Here is a 12,650-nt window from a genome sequence, read left to right as displayed (position 1 = left end):
GCATTAAATCTGGTTATAGTTGAAACTTTGCTTTTGTTGACAAACAAGATTTTACAAGAGAATATCATAAAAATCTGAGAAGCCATCTTATTCCGCAACAGATTATACTAGCATCATGCATGTACAAACAATAACCTTACAGTATCATGCATGCAAGTTATTTAGTAGAGATCATTTGTTCATTGTGCTCCTCCTCTGTGTCCAAGTTCAGAGCTTGAAATGATTCAAGGCAGAGGTTCCATCAAGGCCTTTGATATTGAAGTGGGCATTATAGTCCTTCACAGTTGTCTCCCTGTACTTTGGAGGATTGTCCTCTGATAATAGCTCCTTGATGGGTCCATAGAGTTTTTTCAATGGTAACATTCCTGTGGTGAAGAAGCTCGCAACAGATACTCTTGGACCGACACGGTTTGCCAGTACCCTGTGCTCTACACTATTGAATCTTTCATTTGATATAAGCTGCAACCCAAAATGAGTTCATCATCTTAAAAAAAATCCCCAAAGTAGGAAAATAAATCGAAGCATTCGACACATATTCTACGACAATAATACTATATGCACCACCAAAAAATTTCTTCAATTTTAATCACTAGATGGTGAAATAAGCCTGATTTTTGTGATTTACAATAATTGTTACTATAGCTACTGTAGTTTCAACTTTGTTTAGATGAAGAAAATAATTGTTCTACTTGCCTGTAAAAGATCTCCAACGTTAACCACTAAAGCCCCAGGCACTGGGGCAGGGCCGTCCCTGAGATTTTGAGGGCCCTGTGCGAAACTTAAATTGGGGCCTCATATAATCTAATACAAAAATATTATAAATAAAAATTTAATATAACTTAATGTCATAAACATTTTTTTTATAACTAAAAGTCACCATCAATAAACATGTCATGACAATCCAAAATCAAATTCATAAAAATTTAAATGTTTCCATTTGATAAAGTTAAATATTAGTATGTTTGGTACAAAAATAAGCTCCTTGTGCCCCTACAAAGTCCCTTGCTGCCTCCAATAAGCAATCTATGTTTAATAGGAAAAAAAAAATTGGCAATGACAAATTAAAGAGTAGTTGCACACAAATGTCATTAACAAAGAAAAATTCCAAACCCCTATAACCTAGAAGAAAACCCCAGCAAGAAATAGATAAGTAATTCTAAAAACTATATTCTCATATAACCAATCACCAACATGATAATAATTTAATAAAATAAGTCATGTAATATATAGAATAGATTGAAATTTTAGATATATACTTGAATTTGAATTGAGATTTGAAGCTGACTATTTGATTTTGATGGTCTTTATGAATTTAGGAATTAGGGTTTTCTTTTTTCGGTGTTGAAATTCTTGAAATTGAAAGAATTATAAAAATTGTCTCAAGATTGAAAAAATAACCAAAGAGAGATTGATGATTACGTACTAGAGAATCAGAAGAAACTATGAAGTTTTTGTTTTTAAATGAAGAGAGTACTTTTCTTGGAGGAGAAAACTTTTTTTTTTAATTTTTAAAAGAATGATAAGGGGGGAGTAGAAAGTTTCTTTTTTTTAAGGCTTTCTGTTTTTATTTATTTATAATTATGTAAAGTTTGTTGTTATAATACAAAAATAGTATAAAAAAAGGCAAATAGATGGACTTCGATGAGAATCGAAGTTAGGCCCTTTTGTTAAGTGAATACGCGCTGCAGCCAACTCCACTATGCGCACTCTTGTGCAAATGTTTAGCACGCTGTAATATATATACAATTTATATAATATTAATATATATAATATAAACAATTTTTTTTTCGGGGGCCCTCAAGAATTCGGGGCCCTGTGCGGTGGCGCCACTTGCGCCACCCCAGGGCCGCCCCTGCACTGGGGGCACATCAATCCACTTGTTCTTGTGAAGAACTTGGAGGCCACCAATATGATCTTGCAGATCTTGCAGAAGGACTGTGAGGAAGTCACTGTCAGCATGTTTGCTTGTGCCCAAAGTTAATTCTGGCTGTGGACAAGCAGGATAGTAATGGCACAGAAGCACAAGCCCCTCACTACAATCTATGTCATTCAAGTGACTTGGCGTCAACCCAAGAGCCTCCGACAACAACTCGAACAACAACTTCCCCAACCTTATTATTTGCTTGGAGTACTCAATAAGAATGTCTCTACAAATTTAAACACATATGAAGCTGTCAAGCTAATTAATATCATCATATAAACTTACAAATTCTAGCAGAGAATTATCTATAAGTTTCGTTTTGACATATACCTGCATACTTCAGGCAAGTCTTCTGGCTTCTTTGTGTAAGGAGCCATGTAACATATAAAAGTGTTAGGCAACCACCACGTTCTTGATAGTAAAGGCCGATCAGTGCAGTCTTCCGTTATAGTTGTTAATGTCTATCAGTGCATAATTGTCTGTTACAATTATGCTGTCACCATTCTGTAACTCCTACACCACTAATGCCTGTAATCATGTTGTAATAATTGTCTGTTACTTATATGCTGTAATAAGGTTGTATAAAACCCATGTAATAGTCCTTATTTGAGATATGCAAATAGCCTGTTTCTACATGGTATCTAGAGCCTACATTTTTCTGTAAAAATTTTCTGCTTCTCTCCCTTTTCCTGGCGTCCTCCTCCCCCTCCTCCTCTTCGGCTGGTGTTCTCTCCTTCCCCAATTTTTCTACTCTTGTCTCCACCAAACTCTCGGAAACCAATTACCTTCTATGGGAAAGTCAAGCCCAACCCTATCTTATTGGGCAAAAAATTTGGCGATTCATCGATGGTTCTCACCCATGCCCTCCTGCTATTCTCACCTCCACCAAAGACAAAGCTGTTGACGATGGTCTCAATTCCGTGGCCTCCGTTCCTAACCTAGAATATCTTACCTGGTATCAAACCGATCAATCTCTTATCAGTATTCTTCGTTCCACTCTCACTGAGCCGGTTCTTGCTCAAGTTGTTGGTCTCACCACTTCCCAGGCAGTCTGGGACTGTTTTCGTCAAAACTTTTCTCAACAATCTCTTGCTATTGCCACCCAGCTCAAGTTTCAACTTCTCTCCATCACCAAAGGGACTAAGACCGTCTCTGAATACCTTGCTCTTGCCAAGAGCTTATATGATCAGTTGGCCGTTATTCGTAACCCCGTTTCTTCTAATGATTTGGTTAGCTATGTCATCCGTGGCTTAGGTCCCGACTACGCCATGCTCATCACCGCTATTATGCAATTTCCCTCCCTTCCCACCTTTGCTGATCTTCGGGCTCGTCTTCTCGCCTTCGATGCCCAACAATCCCTTACCGCACTTCTGGCTCCTCCGCCGTCACCGCAAGCGTTTTACTCTGCTCAACCCCAAGCTCACCGTTCCAACCACCATCGTGGTCCCCATGGCACCCGCCATGGTTCAAAGTCTCCACGCTTCGGTTCCTCCTCTAGTGGGTCCACTCGTGCCTCTCTTCCAGGCTCAAGTCAGTCCCATCACCGCCCATATCGTCCCTCCCAGCCCAACTCTAGCATCTTGGGGCCTCCTCCACCCTCACGTCCACTTCAATGTTGGAATTGCCAACAATTTGGCCATATTGCTACTCGGTGCCCCATGTCTTCCCGTGATGCTGACTTCTCATCTTCTTTTGCTGGCATGCACATCTCTCAACCCTCTGATCCTAATTGGTACTTGGACTCTGGTGCCACCAATCACATGACTAATGACGCTCGTACCCTAACAAATGTCTCCAACACTTCTGATCAGGTTCTCATTGGTAACGGTGCCTCCCTTCCCATTACTCATTTTGGTAATGTCAAATTTTCCTCTGGCTCCTTTGGTTTTCATTTATCCGATGTTCTTCTTGTTCCCTCCCTTCACAAAAATCTTCTTTCTATTGCTCAATTCAACCACGATTATCCTGTTAGCATTACTTTCGTTTCTTGGGGATATATTATTCGTCACTTACACACAGGTGTTATTCTCTTTCAGGGCCGATGTAGTGATGGCCTTTATCCAGTCTTTCCCTCTCTTGCTTCCAAGTTCGTGTCTTGCTCCAAGTCAGCCTTTTCCTCCACCGTCTCGTCGTCTCTTTGGCATCGCCGGTTGGGTCATCCGTCCAATAAAGTGCTTCGCACCCTAGTCTCTCAGTCCTTGTTAGGTTCTCATTTTAAATTATCCCATAATTCATGTAGCCATTGTGCCTTAGCAAAATCAGTTCGTCTCCCTTTTTCATCTCATGAGCATTGTTCTTGTGAACCCTTTCAATTAATACATTCTGATGTTTGGATGTCTCCTGTTGCTTCCATTTCCGGTTTCCGTTATTATGTCCTTTTTACTGATGATTTTACTCGTTTCTCGTGGATTTTTCCAATGCGACTTAAATCAGAAGTATTTCATCATTTTTCTACCTTTGTCAACTATGTTGAAACTCAATTTTCGTTAACTGTTAAACAATTTCAAAGTGATGGGGGCAAGGAATTTGATAATGGCGTTTTTAAACAATTTTGTGCTTTCAAAGGCATCATTCACCGTTTTTCATGTCCACATACACCCCAACAAAATGGCCTAGCGGAACGAAAACATCGTCATATTGTTGACATGGGGCGTACTTTACTTCTCACTGCCCATCTTCCTCACTCCTTTTGGGTTGAGGCTTTTTGCATCGCTGTCTACTTAATTAATCGTCTTCCTACCCCGCTTCTCAAATGGGAAACACCTTATCGACGGTTGTTTCATAAAGACCCGGATTATTCCCTTATCCGCACATTTGGGTGTACATGTTATCCTTATCTTGGTGCTTATGTTTCTAACAAGTTACAACCTCGTTCGCTTGCTTGTGTTTTTCTTGGATACAGTGCTAATTATCGTGGGTATCGCTGCTATCACCCTCCCACCGGGCGTGTCTATACTTCTCGACATGTTGTCTTCCACGAGCAACTTTTCCCAACTCTGCCCCTGCACTCGTGACAACCCCTGCCGCTAATTTGGTTTGTGTTCCTGTTCTCACAAGTTCAGACATGCTCAATGGGCATCATGCCTCTCACCTGGACACTGGGCCCATGCCCCATACGGAACCCAATCTGTCTTTAACTCATCAGGCCCATACGGAATCTCCAGCTCATGTTGCCATCTTAACCCCTTCGTCTCGTGCTTCTCCTTTTGCTCAAGCCGACGTCATTTTCTCGCCTCCCCAATCAGCGCCTGCTCTGGCACCACCACCAGCCTTGCCATCAGCACCTGTTTTGGGTGAGATAGCACCAGCCTAACATCCACAACCCGCTCCTGATCTAGCATCTGCACCAGACATCACCCCCCAGCCTCTTCCCGTTCAACCACAGCCATCAGCGCCAGCTCTGGCTCCAACACCGGCTGCCGACCCCCAACATCTTCCCGTACAGCCCACGCATCCTTCCTCCAATCGCACTAGCCCTATTCACACACGATCAAAATCCGGCATCTTCAAACCCAAATTTTGCTCCAATTTCTCGGTTCGCTATCCTATTCCTTCTGCGTATATTGCTTTGGTTGATTCTGATATTGAGCCTACATGCTACTCTCAGGCTTCTCGATTTTCTCATTGGCGACAGGCTATGCATAATGAATTTAATGCCCTCCTTAAGCAGGGTACTTGGTCCTTGGTTCCATTGCCTCCATCTGCTCATGTTGTCGGTTGCAAGTGGGTTTTCAAAATCAAACGCCACTCTGATGGCAGTATTGAACGTTACAAGGCCCGTTTGGTGGCCAAGGGTTATCATCAGCAACCCGGAATTGACTATTTTGACACCTACAGCCCTGTTGTGAAACCCACCATCATTCGCACTGTCCTCAGTATTGCAATCTCCTCTGGTTGGCCTCTTCGCCAATTAGACGTCAAAAATGCGTTCCTTCATGGCACACTTTTTGAGGAAGTCTATATGCAGCAACCCCCTGGCTGTATTGATCCAACTTGTCCTCAGCATGTCTGCAAGCTCCACAAAGCCCTCTATGGCCTCAAGCAAGCTCCTCGTGCATGGTTTCAGCGCTTCAGTTCTTTTCTCCTTCGTTATGGATTCATCCAGAGCCGGGCCGACTCCTCCATGTTCATTTTTCGGAGCAATTCTCACATGATGATTTTACTTCTTTACGTCGACGACATTGTTCTCACCGGCAGTAGTTCTTCCTCTCTTTTGGATTTCATCTGTATCTTGGGTATCGAATTTGATCTCACAGATCTTGGGCAACTCAATTATTTTCTTGGCATGGAGGTGACTTATTTGTCAGAGTGTGTTCATCTCACCCAAAACAAATACACCCTTGATTTACTCAAACGCAGTAACCTATTGGAATGCAAGCCGTGCTCCACCCCCATGGCCTCCAAAGGCTCCCTATCCCGTACCACCGGCCTTCCTCTCTCTGACCCCTCCCTTTATCGGCAGCTGGTTGGCACTCTGCAATACTTGACTCTCACTCGCCCTGACATTGCATATGCGATTCAGTCTGTGTCTCAGTTCATGGGCTCCCCCACTGATCTTCACATGGAAGCTGTAAAACGCATCCTTCGATACCTCAAGGGCACTCTTGGACATGGCTTGCCACTTCGTCGGTCCACCACTTCCTCCATTCTTGTTGCCTATTCGGACGCTGACTGGGCGGGTTGCCCCGACACACGTCGCTCCACAACTGGCTATTGCGTGTTCTTAGGGGCAAATTTAATCTCATGGAGCGCCAAGAAACAGCGTACGGTTTCACGCTCTAGTGCCGAGGCGGAATACCGGGCACTCGCATATGCATGTGTTGACACCATTTGGATACAAGGTCTCCTTCATGAATTACACTTCCCGCTCCTCCGGCCGGTTCTCCTCAACTGTGACAATCTCTCTGCGACTTACATGGCTGCCAACCCTGTTTTCCATGCTCGCACGAAACATGTTGCTCTTGATTATCACTTTGTTCGGGAACGCGTTGCCTCCGGCAGCCACAAAGTTTCATTCATTCCTTCTGTTGATCAACTCGCCGATGTCTTTACCAAAGGTCTTCCTGTGGATCGCTTTACCCGCCTGGTATCCAAACTTGTCTCGCCTCCGCCGCCAAGTTTGCGGGGGAGTGTTAGGCAACCACCACGTTCTTGATAGTAAAGGCCGATCAGTGCAGTCTTCCGTTATAGTTGTTAATGTCTATAAGTGCATAATTGTCTGTTACAATTATGCTGTCACCATTCGGTAACTCCTACACCACTAATGCCTGTAATCATGTTGTAATAATTGTCCGTTACTTATATGCTGTAATCAGGCTGTATAAAACCCATGTAATAGTCCTTATTTGAGATATGCAAAGAGCCTGTTTCTACAAAAAGTATCCCTCCAGTTAGTCGCTGGTGCTTTATATAGATCAAAGTTGCTATTATAGATCACAGGTCTGAAGTAATCACGAGTGTAAAGCTCTTTCTTCACCTCTATGTCTTGCTCAAAAAAACCACGCACCCCATCCTTTATCTCCTCCAGAACACCAATAGGAATTCCATGATTGGCAATTTGGAAAAAGCCCCAAGTCTTGTTAATTATGTAGTCAATTAATGTGTTAATTATGTAGTCAATTAATGTGTTGATTATGTAGTCAATTAATGTGTTGATTATGTAGTCAATTAATGTTTGGCACCTACTATGTTTGGCACCTACAATATTTGGGGGGCTTGACTAGGTTGGTTGCCTAACTAGGTTGGTTGCCTAACTTGGTTGGTTGCCTAACTTGGGGGGCTTAGGAACTTGTATATATATGTGTTGATTGTAAGTAATGTAAGACATAAGAAAGAATTCTAAAACCAGAAAATTATCTTCTCTCATTCTCACATTCTCATATTCTAGCTTATCTCTACACAAATCTCTACACTTTGTTTGGCATGGTATCAGAGCAATCGATTTTGGTTGCCTCTGCATAACCTTGTTTTACCTTGCTCTTACCTTGTTCTTGCCTTACCTTGCCTCTACTTAATCTTGCCCTTACTTCTTTGCTCCTATATTGTTCCAACACAAATTTTTTTGTTGAGTTCCCTTTGTTGTTTTATCCTTCCGCTGCATATACTTATCCCTACGTAATTTTGTTTTTCCCTTATCCTAGCCATTGCTTTGCCTTTGCTTAAATCTTGTCCTTGCCTTGCTGTGCCTATGCATAACCTTATCTTCCATAACCTTGTCCCTACATAATTCAAACTTGTGTCCCTTTGGTTACTTTGTTCTGTTGTACCCCTATTGTGTTCTTTAAATCTTCCGCTACATTTACGTATCCATACTTTCACACAAGACCCGCAACATGGCACCCAAGGCTGCTTATGTCATGACTACCGGTGAGTCTCCATCTCCTGCCTTACTCTCCGACTCCAACCCCGACTCAGGTACACGCTCTACTACATGGATAATTGATACTGGTGCCACTGATCATATGACTTTTGACTCCACTGTTTTTTCCACCTTATCTCCTAAATCTCATTATCCTTACATCACTAGTGCCAATGGGGCTTCTTCTAATGTTGCTGGAGAAGGGACTATATCACTTTCCCCTAAATTATCTTTATCTCATACACTACTTGTCCCCTCTATTAAATGCAATTTGTTGTCTGTTGGGAAATTCCTTGACTCACATAATTGTTATGCCACATTCTATCCTTCTCATTGTAAGTTTCAGGACCTTACGACTCACGAGACGATTGGGCATGGTAAAAGGAGAGGGGGGTTGTATACCTTGACGGTCTCATCACCACCACGAGCTATCCATGTTCAAAACTCACGTGCTCAACAACAGATTTGGCTATGGCATCGTCGCTTAGGACATCCATCATTTGGCTACCTTCGACGACTGTTTCCATCTTTATTCCGAGGTTTAGTTGATTCTCAGTTTCAGTGTGAAACCTGTGTGTTGGCCAAGAGCCATCGCACTGTATTTCCATCAAGTGATAGTAAAACAGAATTTCCTTTTGAGTTGATTCACTCCGATGTTTGGGGCCCTGCTAAAGTCTCTTCTACTGGCAAGAGGTGGTTTGTTACATTTATAGATGACTGCACCCGCATGACATGGGTGTACTTGCTCACCCATAAAAGTGATGTTACTACCACAATCCGTGAATTCCATGCTATGATCACCACTCAGTTCCAAGCATCCATCAAAGTGTTCCGGTCCGACAATGGTGGGGAGTATGTAAATGGTGCCTTGGCTCAATTTTTCAAGGACCAAGGCATCATCCATCAAACCTCCACACCCTTCACTCCACAACAAAATGGTGTCGCCGAACGGAAGAATCGCCAATTACTTGAAGTTGCCCGTGCCTACATGCTTGATAAATCTGTTCCTCACCACTTATGGGGTCATGCTCTTCTCTCTGCAGTCTATGTGATTAATCGGGTACCTAGTAGCGTTTTGAATTTCCAAACTCCACTAAATACCTTGGCTCATCACATCTCTCTTCCTACCATCCTCAAGTTGCCTCCTCGTGTGTTCGGTTGTGTTGTTTATGCTCATGTTCCTTCTCATCAACGGAGTAAGCTGGATCCATGTGCCCTCCGATGTGTGTTCGTTGGATATGGCTTGAATCAAAAAGGATACAAGTGTTACCATCCTCCTACTCAAAAACTCTTTGTCACTATGGATACCACTTTTCATGAAGATTTGGCTTACTTTATGGTTTCCAAGACCCCTTCTCTTCAGGGGGAGAGGGGGAGTGAAGAGAAGGACTTGTCATTTGAAGAGAAGATCGAAACAAATGCTGAAAAAAACGTTGAAGATTCTCACGAAGTGCCCCAGGCGACCGGTCGTGACCCATTGACAACCAGTCACGAAGTACCCCATGCAACCGGTCGTGAAGAATCTAGTGACCGGTCGTTTTTTCATAGAGTTGAAAATTCTGAAGAAAATCATGATTTGTTCAGTCCTGACCTCAGTGAAGACCTTGAGACTATGGAACCAGAAGGTGATCCAGATGCCCCTGATGATCAACTACAAAATACAACCCCTCCTGCCCTGCCATCGCATCATTCGTCTAGTGATGAAGAAGTACTTGAGGTAATCACTGAACCACCTAATGTTGCACCATATACACTTCCACCTAGATCCACTAGGGGAAAACCTAAACCTCAATATTGCCCTGACCTTAATGCTAAATCTAAATATCCCATCAATAACCATGTGTCCACTCATAGATTGTCAAAGTCATATGCATCATTTGTCAATCAATTATCTACTGTATGTGTTCCAAGTAAGTGGCAGGATGCTGTGACAGATTCTAGATGGACTGAAGCAATGGAAATTGAAATGGAAGCTTTGAAAAAGAATTCTACATGGGAAATGGTTCCTTTACCACATGGGAAGAAACCAGTTGGATGTCGGTGGATATACACTGTTAAATACAAAGCTGATGGATCCATAGACCGATACAAAGCTCGATTAGTGGCCAAGGGATATACACAAACATATGGAATTGACTACCAGGAGACGTTTGCACCAGTTGCCAAAATCAATACTGTACGTGTTCTCATATCCTTGGCTGCAAATCTTGACTGGCCACTGCTGCAATATGATGTAAAAAATGCATTTCTTCATGGGGACTTACAAGAAGAAGTATATATGGATCCACCACCAGGGATTCCTATGACATCCGGTCCTAATACCGTATGCAAGCTAAGAAAATCTCTGTATGGGCTAAAGCAATCACCCCGAGCCTGGTTTGGGAGATTTACTGATTCCATGAGGCGATTTGGGTACACTCCGAGTAGCTCAGATCACACATTGTTCTTAAAGCGTCGTGGTGGAAAGCTTACGGCCCTGATCATCTATGTAGATGATATGGTGGTTACTGGTAATGACAATGAAGAGATGCAGAATCTACAGAAGCTCCTTGGAAGTGAATTTGAGATGAAGGAACTGGGTGAGTTACAATACTTTCTTGGCATTGAGGTTGCTAGATCTAAACATGGCATATTTCTATCCCAAAGAAAGTATGTGTTAGATTTGTTGACAGAAACAGGAATGCTGGATTGCAAGCCAGCTGACACACCTATTGAACAGAATCACAAATTGGGAATGTATCCAGATCAAGCTCCTACTGATAAAGAAAGGTATCAAAGGTTAGTTGGGCGATTGATTTATCTATCCCACACACGCCCTGACATAGCTTATGCTGTGAGTATGGTAAGCCAATTCATGCATCAACCAAGTGAAGCTCACATGAATGGAGTAATACGGATAATGCGATACTTGAAGACTGCCCCTGGAAAAGGATTGATGTTCTCCAAACATACACACATGGATCTTGAAGGATACACTGATGCTGATTGGGCAGGGTGTATCACGGATAGACGTTCAACTTCTGGATATTTTACATTTGTGGGTGGTAACTTAGTTACTTGGAGGAGTAAGAAACAAAGAGTTGTAGCAAGATCCAGTGCTGAAGCCGAGTTTAGAGGAATGGCTCAAGGAGTATGTGAATTGCTTTGGTTGCGGAGATTACTAAAGAATCTTGGCATTAAACAAGTGAATGCCACAAACCTATATTGTGACAATAAAGCTGCCATCGAGATAGCACATAATCCAGTACAACACGACCGTACTAAACATGTGGAAGTCGATCGACACTTCATCAAAGAAAAATTGGAAAAAAAGATGATTAAGTTTCCGTTCGTAAACTCAGAAAATCAACTGGCTGATATTCTGACAAAGGCAGTATCAAGTAGAGTTTTCAATGAGTCTATTGACAAGTTGGGCATGCGTGACATCTTTGCACCAACTTGAGGGGGAGTGTTAATTATGTAGTCAATTAATGTGTTAATTATGTAGTCAATTAATGTGTTGATTATGTAGTCAATTAATGTGTTGATTATGTAGTCAATTAATGTTTGGCACCTACTATGTTTGGCACCTACAATATTTGGGGGGCTTGACTAGGTTGGTTGCCTAACTAGGTTGGTTGCCTAACTTGGTTGGTTGCCTAACTTGGGGGGCTTAGGAACTTGTATATATATGTGTTGATTGTAAGTAATGTAAGACATAAGAAAGAATTCTAAAACCAGAAAATTATCTTCTCTCATTCTCACATTCTCATATTCTAGCTTATCTCTACACAAATCTCTACACTTTGTTTGGCAAGTCTCTGATGCTTCTCCAACTTTTGCAACAATCTCCTTTCGTTTCGTCGGACTATCAAGCGCAAGGCCTTCAAGGTCTAGGACTGGAATGCTAAATTGGGTTTGGGTGGCTCCTGAATCAGAAGTGTTGTCAATGAAGTGCTCATCTGGTGGTTGATGAAAAATCCTAGGAACCTCAGTTATACCAGCATCAACAAGGCCTTTAACACCTTCCTTGGTGTCATCAAAAGCTTTTAGCTCACTTTGTCTGTCATAATTTGTTTGAACCTCATTTGTGTTGGTAGCTACCATTTTGGTCTAATGGATATCAGATTAGATTTGATTCAGACCAGAAGTGCATATTTTTGCAAAACATATCACTTTATTATAAAGATCATACAGCAAAGTGCAAAGTTGAAAATGCCAAAAACATATTCATTCTTTGACTTATGTGTATTTTCTGGTTTAAACTAAAGCATGTCTTAACACATCTTCCAAGCTAATCTTATAAAAATGAACTCCTCGTTGAACTTGCTGGTTTTGAAGAGTGCAGACCAAGACAAAAGGGTCCGGATATTCTAGTAAGTAAAATATGTT

General features: G+C 42.1%; 1 protein-coding gene across 11 annotated transcripts; it reads right to left on the bottom strand.

Moving 5' to 3' along the window:
- Positions 1-207: 207 nt before the first annotated feature.
- On the bottom strand, positions 208-12,365 carry LOC110751384 (1-aminocyclopropane-1-carboxylate oxidase homolog 1-like). Of its 11 annotated transcripts, XM_088244459.1 has the most exons (8): positions 12,080-12,365; positions 7,295-7,498; positions 5,551-5,556; positions 5,335-5,354; positions 2,252-2,280; positions 1,840-2,147; positions 694-734; positions 208-459 (listed from the first exon to the last, which is right to left on the bottom strand). In XM_088244459.1, exons 1-8 carry the CDS (start codon positions 12,363-12,365, stop codon positions 208-210), a joined length of 1,146 nt encoding a protein of 381 aa, XP_088100585.1. The 11 variants fall into 11 exon arrangements, with proteins under 11 accessions (XP_088100585.1, XP_088100572.1, XP_088100577.1 ...); XM_088244446.1 differs by lacking the exons at positions 5,335-5,354; positions 5,551-5,556 and adding an exon at positions 5,872-5,878 and having other exon boundaries at positions 2,252-2,299; XM_088244451.1 differs by lacking the exons at positions 5,335-5,354; positions 5,551-5,556 and adding an exon at positions 5,745-5,752 and having other exon boundaries at positions 2,252-2,298.
- Between the last annotated feature and the right edge of the window lie 285 nt (positions 12,366-12,650).

Source organism: Prunus avium, chromosome 1 (genome assembly GCF_965620075.1).
Source record: "Prunus avium chromosome 1, drPruAviu1.hap1.1, whole genome shotgun sequence".
Classification (NCBI taxonomy): Eukaryota; Viridiplantae; Streptophyta; class Magnoliopsida; order Rosales; family Rosaceae; genus Prunus; species Prunus avium.
This window is presented reverse-complemented; position numbering and strand designations above follow the sequence as displayed.